Source organism: Podarcis gaigeae, assembly GCF_964106915.1.
Source record: "Podarcis gaigeae genome assembly, chromosome: 4".
Classification (NCBI taxonomy): domain Eukaryota; kingdom Metazoa; phylum Chordata; class Lepidosauria; order Squamata; family Lacertidae; genus Podarcis; species Podarcis gaigeae.
The window spans coordinates 98,277,143-98,289,537 of NC_139677.1; the positions used below are offsets into that span (position 1 = coordinate 98,277,143).

Here is a 12,395-nt window from a genome sequence, read left to right on the forward strand (position 1 = left end):
TGCCCTTCGCCTCTGCAGTTCAGGAGAGGCTGTAGGGTTACTGGGCCCAGGGGGAGACTCACCTGTAGGCACTGAGTCCTCAACCACCTCCGGAGCCAGAGTGGATTCACCTGGTGCCTGCTCCTGAAGATCCGGCACAGGTGCAGGCGCTTCAGAATCAAGGCCCTGCCCCAGTTCAGCCGGCCCTGGAGGCAGGGACTCCTGTGCAGGCTGGGATTCCTCCGGTTCAGCCTCTGAATCGGAATCCCAGGCCATCACAGACGGCAGCAAGAGTGCTCCCAGCCCAGAGATGGAAAGCAGGAGGACTACAAACAGAAGAAGAGTGGCAGATGAAACTGATAGAATATGCGGAAATGGCAAGACTGATGGGGAAGATCCGAAACCAGGAAAACCAGCACATTTCCGAGCACAATTCAAAGTGTTGGTGCTGACTTTGAAAGCCCTAAATGGCCTCGGCCCAGTATATCTGAAGGAGCGTCTCCACCCCCATCGTTTTACACTGAGGTCCAGCACCGAGGGCCTTCTGGTGGTTCCCTCACTGAGAGAAGCCAAGTTACAGGGAACCAGACAGAGGGCCTTCTCGGTGGTGGCACCCACCCTGTGGAACGTCCTCCCTTCAGATGTCAAAGAGAACAACAACTACCAGTCTTTTAGAGACATCTGAAGGCAGCCCTGTTTAGGGAAGCTTTTAATGTTTAATAGGTTATTGTATTTTAATATTCTGTTGGAAGCCGCCCAGAGTGGCTGGGCCAGGTTGGCAGGGTATAAATAAATTATTATTATTATTATTATTATTATTATTATTATTATTATTATGTATTTTCTAAAGACTGGAGTAAATTTATAAAATATTTAAAAGACCACTGTAAACAGTTAAAATCATTGGCAGAGATATAATGACACTTGTAATGTGGAATTATTTATGATAATTATCGTTATTAAACAGATGGTTAAGGGTAAAAGATACAGCAAACTTAAATTTAAATAATGGAACCCATGGAGGGAGGGAAGGAGGTCTGATGGTTCAAAGGAACCATGTATTTTAATGTTTGAAATGGATTTGTTAAAATATGTAAAATTATGAAAAGCCAATTAAAAAAAATATTTTTTTAAAAAGAAAGTGAGCGAGGTCCTAACCAAAGAGGATTGGCAACTTAAGTTGACAGAATATGCGTAGCTTGCAGACTTAACATACAGAATAAGAGAACAAGAAGAACATACGTTTAGAGAAGATTGGGAAACGTTTATTGAATATATGGGAAATAACTGCATACAGCTGAAAATAAATGAAGATAACTTCAACAGTGTAAATAATTTTGAGGGATGCAATAAGGGAATACTGAATGGTATAGTTTTTGTAAAATATGCGGGGATTTTTGATATGTAAAATGAGCCATCAAAAGAAAAGAAGGGAAGTCACTGATATCTTAAGGATGTAAAAATGAGTACCTTAAATTGTAAAGCAGAACATTCAATAGAAATTATATATTTTTGAATTTATTTTAATATATTTTATATATTATATTATATTTTTATGTTATATTTTTATATTATATATTTAAATATTTTTTTTTTAAAAAAGGGGGGAGAAATTGTTTTTAATGTTTGATTCCCTTAGATCGCGACGTTGTTGGCCCTGGGTTTCTCCTGCTTTGCCTTTGCCATGGTAACGCTTCTCTGGGCTGCGCAGTGGAGCATTTTCTACCTGTCCTTTCAGGTGAGAAAACCGCTAGGCTTTATCTTCATGCTGCTTTATCTTCATGCTGCTTTATCTTCATGCTGCCGGCGTTTTCAGCTGTACACCATTATTTCCCGTATATTTAATAAACCTTTCCCAGTCTTCTCTAAACACATGTTCCCCTTGTTCTCTTATTCTATATGTTAAGTCTATGACTTGCGTATATTCTGTCGGCTTAAGTTGCCATTCTTCTTTAATTGGGACCTCGCTAGTTATCCATTTTTGTGTGTGTGTTTTTAAAGAGTTCTATGTGTCAATTTGTTGTTTAGTAGTATCCGACTCTTCTTGACCCCCTGGACCAGAGCATGCCAGGCACTCCTGTCTTCCACTGCCTCCCGCAGTTTGGTCAGACTCAAGTTAGTAGCTTGGAGAACACTGTCCAGCCATCTCGTTCTCTGTCGTCCCCTTCTCCTTGTGCCCTCCATCTTTCCCAACATCAGGGTCTTTTCCAGGGAGTCTTCTCTTCTCATGAGGTGGCCAAAGTATTGGAGCCTCAGCTTCAGGATCTGTCCTTCCAGTGAGCACTCAGGGCTGATTTCCTTCAGAATGGAGAGTTTTGATTTTCTTGCAGTCCATGGGACTCTCAAGAGTCTCCTCCAGCACCATAATTCAAAAGCATCCATTCTTCAGCGATCAGCCTTCTTTATGGTCCAGCTCTCACTTCCCTACATCACTACTGGGAAAACCATAGCTTTAACTATACGGACCTTTGCTGGCAAGGTGATGTCACTGCCCCTAGCGTCTCATGGGGACATTTTGTCTTCCCAACAGGTCACAGCTCCTTTCCTCCACATGGTTGCCGTATTCATCATGGTCCTCCTGGCGTGGCCAGTGGCTCTTCATTTCTTCTGGACAGACAACAAAGGTACAATGAGCTCTGGTTGCTAAAATGAACATCTATTTGCGGATAGCGGCTGGGGCTGTTGCTCCTGGGGGAAGGTGTCTGACTTCAGCGGGGTCCTTGGCATGGGTCTGCTGATGGGCCCCCCACAACCACAAAGTTTTCTTGCATGCCCCTCCTCCCCAGTCTCCAAGGGGCACAAGATCCGAGGGGTTCCAGGTACTTTCCAAAAGTTTGGTTTTCTTGGAATGAGAGTCAGCGGAAACGGTGGTGTTTGGTTTATTTACACATACCGTATTTTTCGCTCCATAAGACGCACTTTTTCCCTCCTAAAAAGTAAGGGGGCCACTTAAAAGTAAGCATGGCTCTCACTCTCTGGCTTCTGCCTGCAGCCTGTTTTCTGCTCTCAGCTCACACACAACTGCTTGGGCAACTGTCCCTCTGATACCAGCTGGGTGAGGTGGGGGAAAGACTCCTCATGGGGTCTCTGCCATGGGAGCATATTCACCCAGTGCTTTACCAGTTGCACTGGCTCCCAGTGAAGTATCAGGTCAGGTTTAAGGTGCTGGTTTTGACCCTTAAAGCCCTTTGTGGCTTAGGGCCCTCGTATTTATGGGACCGACTCTCCTGGTATGCCCCACAGTGGACCTTAAGGTCCATGAATAATCATAGATTAGAGGTCCTGGGCCCTAAGGAAGTCAGATTATCCTCCACCAGGGCCAGGGCCTTTTCAGTGATGGCTCCGGCCTGGTGGAATGCTTTGTCCCATGAGACCAGGGTCCTTCAGGATTCAACTTCCTTCCGCAGGGCCTGTAAGACAGAGCTACTCCGCCTGGCTTTCAATTTGAACTTAGCCTGATCTTTTGTTCCCCTTCCTTCCCCCCTCCCCCTTTTTAGGAAGATTACCTACTCTGGGATCCCACAGCTAATTCTCCCCTGGTCTCATCGCTGGCCCAGATAGGACTAATTTAGCCAGCTAACCCTGGTGATCATCTAATGTTTATTGGATGGATTTCCCCCCAAATTGATTTTTGAATTCTGAATTTATTGTTATTCATGTTTTATATTGTATTTTATGCTGGTTTTTTGTTGCAACAATTAAATGTTTTAAATTTGTTGTTAGCCACCCTGAGCCTGGTTTTCTGAACTGGGAAGGGTGGGGTATAAATAAAAATTATTATTATTATTATTATTATTATTATTATTATTATTATTATTATTATTATTTTCCCCAAAGGGCCCCATCACTTCTTTTGTTATGCAAATGATGACCGTTCTCTCGCAAAGAAATATGCCTGACTAGCTGAAGGATGGAATCCTCCATTAGAATTTAACGCTTGCTTGCTTCAGGACCAAAGGGACTCAGGCATCATGCAGACTAGCCCCACAAAGTTGCCCCCACAGTGCCGTGGGACAACCCTCTAGAGTGGGGGGTGGGTGGTTCTGACTTTTCATAGCAAGTGGGCCTCAAGAGGACTTCGACATGGGACCCGTCAGAAAGGCATCAAGTTTCAAACCGTGTGTTTTGAGAGAGAATCCACTAACAACCTGTATTTCTAGTTACAGGTAGGTAGCCGTGTTGGTCTGCCATAGACAAAATAAAATAATAATAATAATAATAATAATAATAATAATAATAATAATAATAATAATTCCTTCCAGTGGCACCTTAGAGACCAACTAAGTTTGTTATTGCTATGAGCTTTCGTGTGTGCTACTGCTCATGCCAATAACAAACTTTGCTGGTCTCGGTCCGTATAGTTAAAGCTATGGTTTTCCCAGTAGTGATGTATGGAAGTGGGAGCTGGACCATAAAGAAGGCTGATCGCCGAAGAATGGATGCTTTTGAATTATGGTGCTGGAGGAGACTCTTGAGAGTCCCATGGACTGCAAGAAGATCAAACCGATCCATTCTGAAGGAAATCAGCCCCGAGTGCTCACTGGAAGGACAGATCCTGAAGCTGAGGCTCCAATATTTTGGCCACCTCATGAGAAGAGAAGACTCTCTGGAAAAGACCCTGATGTTGGGAAAGATGGAGGGCACAAGGAGAAGGGGACGACAGAGGATGAGATGGTTGGATAGTGTTCTCGAAGCTACAAACATGAGTCTGACCAAACTGCGGGAGGCAGTGGAAGACAGGAGTGCCTGGCGTGCTCTGGTCCATGGGGTCACGAAGAGTCGGACACTACTAAACAACTAAACAACAACAAAGTGCTACTGGAAGGAAAAGAAAATGGTTTAGAAATGTGGGGTTTCTTGCTGGTTTATTTTTATTTTTATTTAATTGCATATTAGGGCAAAGAAATAAAGGAAGATGGACCTGTGGGTGAGAAACATGACATGACCCAGACCAGCAAATACTTATTCATTCCTACTTGGACTTGTCCCCCTTCCCATTCAGCATAGCAAAGACCATGACTATTCTTGTTTCATTCAGTTCTGCAGGTATTGATTATTTTCCCCTACTTGGCCATCCTCCTCTGCCTTCTCTTCATACCCCTGGGGTTCCATTCTCCCTGTATTATGGAGAAGGGGGCACTGGGTCCCAAGCCGCACCTGATTGGCCACAGAGGAGCACCAATGGTAGGTTGAGTTGGAAGGCGGGGGGGGGGGCAGGACTTCAGAATAACCTGACGCCATTACGCTTCCTCCTCTTTCGGATACAGTGGTGCCTCGCAAGACGAAATTAATTCGTTCCGCGAGTCTCTTCGTCTTGTGGTTTTTTCGTCTTGCGAAGCACGGCTATTAGCGGATTAGCGGATTAGCGCTATTAGCAATTTAGCAGCTTAGCAGCTTAGCGGCTTAGCGTCTTAGCGGCTTAGAAAAAGGGGGGGGAGGGAAAAAACTCAAGCCCATAGGGAAGCAAGCCCATAGGGAAATTCGTCTTGCGAAGCACCTCAAAAACGGAAAACTCTTTCGCCTAGCGAGTTTTTCGTCTTGCGAGGCATTCGTCTTGCGGGGCACCACTGTAGTTGGTTTGTTTTTAAGCTTTAAAGAAATCCAAACCATTTTTCTCGCCTGATGAAGAGCTCCTTTGCCACCATTTAATAAATAATAATAATAATAATAATAATAATAATAATAATAATAATATATTTATACCACACCCATCTGGCTGGGTTTCCCCAGCCACCCTGGGAGGCTTCCAACAAAACATTAAAATACAATAACCTATTAAACATTAAAAGCTTCCCTAAACAGGGCTGCATTCTGATGTCTTCTAAAAGTTTGGTAGGTATTTTTCTTTTTGACATCTGGTGGGAGGGCGATCCACGGGGCGGGCCCCACTACCCAGAAGGCCCTCTACCTGGTTCCCTGTAACTTGGCTTCTCGCAGCAAGGGAACCGCCAGAAGGCCCTCGGAGCTGGACCTCAGTGTCCGGGCAGAATGATGGAGCTGGAGACGCTCCTTCAGGTATCCTGGATGTTTCTGTTGGTCATACTCAACTAGGGACTTCGGACGACAGTCAACATGTGCGCCATTACACAATACACAAGACCATCGTGGCAAATATTTGTACAGTGCCTGGGTGGGGGGACTTTTTCAGCTCGAGGGCCACATTTAATTCAGGTTAGCTTTCCAGTGGCCAAGGCGAGAGGCAGAAAGAAGTGAATTTTACAAGTGTGCAGTTGTTTTGTTTCTCTACACTCTCCCATAGCTCTGTCCAGGCCAGGCAGAAGCATTCTCAGAATTCATTTGAAGAAAGAATGGGAAATATTTGTAATTTATTTTTTTCCCTTCAATTTTTTTATTGATTTTCCAAAATTTTAAACAAACAAACAAACAAACATCATAACTAAACTTGGTCTAATCTTAGTAACATTGTTAAATGACTCCCTCAAATTCCCTTGTCTGAATTTCATGATATTTCATTGTAACGGTTTTCCAAGATAAAATCTCATAAAATTTACTTAATCCTCTTAACATCTTTATCTCTTTTCATCTTCACTTTAAACATGTTGTTCTATACTTTCAGAAATTTAAATTATCTTTGTAATTTATTTAAGAGACCACTGCAAGCAAACGGAAACATTAGCAGGATTTTAACAACACTTGTAAATGTAACAAATACATTGGATAATATGGAGAGATATTAAAACAGTGAAATAATATGCAGTTGGAAAACATGACAATAGGACCCACGGAGAGGATGGAGGGAAGTCTAGAGATTCAGAGGAATCTCTAAATCTGAGTATGCATTTTATACTGTTAAAATGTTACACCTGTAAAATCAAATAAAAATTACTTACCCCCCCCCCCAAAGCATTCTCAGAGTTCCTTTCCGGGAAATGATCAAGGAGGTTGCAAAACAGGGATTGGGGCTGTTGACCCATCCGTCATGTCTTCTTCTCTCATTTATATAACAGGTAGCTCCCGAAAATACAGAGATGTCGTTCAGAAAAACTGCCGCTTACGGTGCTATCGGCTTTGAGACGGATGTCAAAATTAGGTGAGCTTCTGGAGCACAGCTTCCCAGATGGGGTCAATCTTTTTTTTCCATAGGTGCTCTGCTGTCTTAAGGGATCATTACTGCCTGCTGTGTTTAAGCCATCCCTTTCAACTCACAAACTGGCGCTGGCGTCTTGGTGCTGCTTTAAGAACCTGCTAGATCAGGCCAGGGGCCAGTGCTGGATTTACGTTGAAGCTAAACAAGCTATAGCTTAGGGCTCCACTCTCTTGGGGGCCCCCCAAAAAATTAAAGGGGAGAAAACGGGATGTACATTTCCAAAATATAAGATAAAAAAAACAAATAAATTAAAGCTACATACAGCGACAGTGTAGGCTCCTATGATGTAAGTCATGGTCCCCGCCCGCTAACCTGCTCCCTCAAATATCAATGGTTTCAGGCCGGCAGTTCGAATCCCCGTGACGGGGTGAGCTCCCGTTGCTTTGTCCCAGCTCCTGCCAGCCTAGCAGTTCGAAAGCACACCAGTGCAAGTAGATAAATAGGTACCACTCCGGTAGGAAGGTAAATGGCATTTCCATGTGCTCTGGTTTCCGTCACGGTGCCTTGTTGCACCAGAAGCAGTTTAGTCCTGCTGGCCACATGTCTATGGGCAAACGCCGGCTCCCTCAACCTGAAAGCAAGATGAGTGCCACAACCCCATAGATCTTTTACCTTTACCTCTCACAGGGCGTGTGAGAAGCCCACAAGCAGGGCATGAGCTCATCAGGACTCTGCCCACCTGCGATTCGCAGAGACTGCTATTCAGAGGCATAATTCCTCTGACAGTGGAGCCAGAACATAGCCATGGTTGTTAGCAGCCGTCCAAATAAATCACTGAATGACTTCCACCAGAGCAATAGACCTTTCCTCTCACCTGCTGTCCCTCATATCATTCCTCAAACCAGATCCCCTCTGAAAGGTGACAGGTGGTCAGGGTGGGGTGGGGTGGCGACCCAGACGACCCACAGCAGATTTGGTGGGGTGGAGTGTGTGAAATGACACATGAAATATATGCCACACATTTAAAGCACCTGGCTTCCTGCAAAGTATCCTGGGAACTATTGTTTGTTATGGGTTCTGGGGATTTTGAGAGGTAAAGTGCAATCCCCATGATCCTTTGTGGGAAGGCTATTGCTTTAAATGTACCGTATTTTTTGCTCTATAAGACTCACTTTTTCCCTCCTAAAAAGTAAGGGGAAATGTGTGTGTGTCTTATGGAGCGAATGCAGGCTGCGCAGCTATTCCAGAAGCCAGAACAGCAAAAGGGATTGCTGCTTTCACTGCGCAGTGATCCCTCTTGCTGTTCTGGCTTCTGAGATTCAGAATATTTTTTTTCTTGTTTTCCTCCTCCAAAGACTAGGTGCGTCTTATGGTCTGGTGCGTCTTATAGAGCGAAAAATACGGTATGCTGTAAAGGTAAAGGGACCCCTGACCATTAGGTCCAGTCGTGGCCGACTCTGGGATGGCGGCACTCATCTCGCTTTATGGGCCGAGGGAGCAGGTGTACAGCTTCCGGGTCATGTGGCCAGCATGACTAAGCTGCTTCTGGTGAACCAGAGCAGCGCACGGAAACGCTGTTTACCTTCCCGCCAGAGAGGTACCTAATGATCTACTTGCACTTTGAAGTGCTTTCGAACTGCTAGGTTGGCAGGAGCAGGGACCGAGCAACGGGAGCTCACCCCGTCGCGGGGATTCGAACTGCCGACCTTCTGATTGGCAAGTCCTAGGCTCTGTGGTTTAACCCACAGAGCCACCCACGTCCCTAAATGTATGCTGTGCATGCAGCCAAAGAAAATAATCTTTTTCTGGTGTGTCTGTGTGTGTAGCTACACTACGTTTACCCACGCTCTCCTGAAAACTGGAACCGTAGAGAATATGTGACACAGCTCAGCTGTTCTCAGGCAGCCTCACGAACGGCCCCAAGCGTGACGCGCGAAATTGTTTTTCTGTTTTGAACAGCTTGGACGGCGTCCCCTTCCTCATGCACGACGAGACGTTAGAAAGGACCACCAACATTGAGGCTGTCAATCGCACGTGGGCGAAGGTACCAGCTGCCTACTTCCCCTGGAGTGAACTGGAGCAGCTGAACTCTGGAAATTGGTTCTTTGAGGTATGTTTGAACGGGACTCAAAATGGAACTCAGCCCACCATATCTCCCAAGTTGGCTTCTGGGGAGCTGAGCAGCGGAATAGCCTTCCGAGAGCAGGTTTGCCCATGTTTCCAACTACGGCCCAGGCCCCTGCATGCTCTGCTTCACCCAAGCTACCACTGATTGCCTTAGGGCTACCACTGATTGCCTTAGGGTCTTACCCACGTTGCCCCCCATATTCACTCTTCTCCCCAGCCCCCCTCACTCAACAAACCCCCCTTCCCCTTGGACTTCACCAACTCTCCTGTATGCCTCTCCAACCCATTCCTCTTACAGCTCACCCAAACTCCCTCTCTCCGCTCTGAGGTCACCCAGACTTACAACTCACCCAGACAACCCCATCCTATAGACAATGGTTTCCATTTTGGGGGCCCTGAAGTTTGAACTGTTACGAGTGTCTCTTCTTAACCAGCAATGAGGTCTGGGTAACCAGTGATTTTACTACTACTACTACTACTACTACTACTATTATTATTATTATTATTATGGACACTCGGGTTGCGAACGTGATCCATGCGGGAAGCACATTTGCAACCCACAGCGCTGCGTCTGCCCACTCACGGGTTGCGATTTAGCATTTCTGCGCATGCGCAAAGTGTGATTTAGCGCTCCTGCACATTTGCAAGTGCCGAAACCCGGAAGTAAGCCGTTCCGGTACTTCTGGGTTCGGCGTGGTGCGCAAACCGGAAATTGCACAACCCGAAGCATCTGTAACCTGAGGTAAAGGTAAAGGTAAAGGTAAAGGTACCCCTGCCGGTGCGGGCCAGTCTTGACAGACTCTGGGGTTGGTGCGCCCATCTCACTCAAGAGGCCGGGGGCCAGCGCTGTCCGGAGACACTTCCGGGTCACGTGGCCAGCGTGACAAAGCTGCATCTGGCGAGCCAGCGCAGCACACGGAAACGCCGTTTACCTTCCCGCAAGTAAGCGGTCCCTATTTATCTACTTGCACCCGGGGGTGCTTTCGAACTGCTAGGTTGGCAGGCGCTGGGACTGAGCAGCGGGAGTGCACCCCGCCGCGGGGATTCGAACCGCCGACCTTTCGATCGGCAAGCCCTAGGCACTGAGGCTTTTACCCACAGCGCCACCCGCTTCCCGTAACCTGAGGTATGACTGTATTATTATTTACCCTACTCATCTGAATGGGTTACCAGTTCATCACAGAATAATTATGGGAAGGGGTAAACTTACAGGACAGCCAGCAAAGCCATACTGATGTTACAGACGCAGGCTAGACACCACAGCAGTGAGAAGTCATAGAACCATAGAATTGTAGAGTTGGAAGGGACACCAAAGGTCATCTAGTCCAACCCGCTGCAATGCAGGAATCTCAGCTAAAGCATCCATGGCAGTTGGCCACCCAACCTCTGTTTAAAAACTTCCCATGAGAGGAGAGTCCATCACCTCCCAAGGGAGACTGTTCCACTGTCAAAAGCTCTTACTGTCAGCTTTTTCTGATGTTTAGTCAGAATCTCCTTTCTTGTAACTTTAAGCCGTTGGATTGGGTCCTACTTTCCCGAGCAGGGAAAAACAAGCTTGCTGCCTCTTCCATGTGACAGCCCTTGAAAGATTTGAAGATGGCTTTTGGCTTGGGTTCAAATCCTACCGTCACCCATGAGCAATTACTCCATCTTTGTGGGGGTTGCCTTGTGGTTGGCTGAGACAAAACAAAAACTCTGTGTCAACACTTTCCACAGGCTAAATAGACGGTTGAGAATTGGCAGTTTGTGCTTCTGAACATTCATGACCAAGCATTATGGGAGCTCCCCCATGTGGAGTATATTGAGAAAGTGCAGACTTAATTTTAAACATATTTTGTTGCACCCTCTGGAGGCTGTAGCTAGATGGTTTTCATCCGCCATGCTCAGGTTGTGTCGAAATCTCTTTCTTGTAACTTGGAGTCCTACCCTTCTTTTTTGTTCCACGACAGAGTACCACAATTACATATTCTTAAAAGTACCGTATTTTTCGCTCTATAGGACGCACTTTTCCTCCTCCAAAAATGAAGGGGAAATGTGTGTGCGTCCTATGGGGGCAAATGCAGGCTTTCGCTGAAGCCTGGAGAGCGAGAGGGGTCGGTGCGCACCAACCCCTCTCGCTCTCCAGGCTTCAGGAAGCTCTCTGCAAGCCTTGCAAGCCTGGCGGGAGTTGCCACCGGGCTCGCAAGGCGTGCGGGCAGCAACCTGTTCTGGGGGCTGGGGTTGGGGGAAGCTCAGGCTGGGGGGGGGATATATATTTTTATTCATTTCCTCCCCCCCCCCAAATGAGGTGCGCCCTATGGGCCGGTGCGCCCTATAGGGCGGAAAATACGGTAACTACTACATCTTAGATTTTGATTAAAATGGCTGCACTGGATTCCCTCATATGTCAAAGTGTGAATAAAAATTTCCTCTGAAATTTTTGAGTCGTGTGACACAAATTGGGTCTACTAGACACAAAAAACAGGGACGTGGGTGGTGCTGTGGGTTAAACCACTGTGCCCCTTGGTATTGCCAATCGAAAGGCCGTCGGTTCGAATTCCCACGATGGGGTGAGCTCCAGTTGCTCGGTTCCAGCTCCTGCCAACCTAGCAGTTCAGAAGCACACCAGTGCAAGTAGTTAAATAGGTACTGCTCCGGCAGGAAGGTAAACAGCGTTTCCGTGCGCTGCTCTGGTTCGCCAGAAGTGGCTTAGTCATGCTGGCCACATGACCCAGAAAAACTGTCTGCAGAAGCGGACAAACGCTGGCTCCCTCAGCCTTTAAAACGAGATGAGCGCCGCTACCCCAGAGTCGTTTGCAACTGGACTTGTCAGGGGTCCCTTTACCTTTAGACACAGACACACAAAAATAAAGAAATGTGGACTTAGGACACTTCTGGGGCCCCTCTGTGATTGGGGGCCCTGAAGCCGAAATTTTGTTAGTTCCATAGTTGATCTGCCCATGACACTTTCATTGGTGTTAGATGGGCAGTGGCAGCAGAGCAGGACAATCGCTGGGGAGCTGATCTGCCCTGCTTTTCTGTTCCTACTCACCTGGGCTGCCCCTCTGCTCATGGAGGCCACCTTCCTGCCTGCTCAATCTCTTGCCTGGGCTACCTGCCCACCTGCCTCTGATCCTCAGCTGCCAAAGCTGCTAGAGGTTTAAAGACTCTCTCAAGGCAAATCTTAAAAAATGTAGTATAAACACTGACAACTGAAAAACACCTTTACCAAAGGTGTCATGGGCTTTGAAGACACTCAAAC

General features: G+C 46.5%; 1 protein-coding gene across 2 annotated transcripts in view; it reads left to right on the forward strand.

Annotated features, from left to right (window-relative positions):
• GDPD4 (glycerophosphodiester phosphodiesterase domain containing 4) overlaps nucleotides 1-12,395 on the forward strand; it is a 49,230-nt gene that overhangs the window by 23,859 nt on the left and 12,976 nt on the right. The window contains exons 6-10 of one of the 2 annotated variants that reach the window (XM_083736803.1): nucleotides 1,619-1,717; nucleotides 2,510-2,603; nucleotides 5,018-5,163; nucleotides 6,948-7,030; nucleotides 8,987-9,137. In XM_083736803.1, the coding sequence (XP_083592929.1) occupies nucleotides 1,619-1,717; nucleotides 2,510-2,603; nucleotides 5,018-5,163; nucleotides 6,948-7,030; nucleotides 8,987-9,137 (573 nt within the window). The remainder of the gene's footprint in view (nucleotides 1-1,618; nucleotides 1,718-2,509; nucleotides 2,604-5,017; nucleotides 5,164-6,947; nucleotides 7,031-8,986; nucleotides 9,138-12,395) is intronic. The other variant, XM_083736804.1, reaches the window with a different exon arrangement.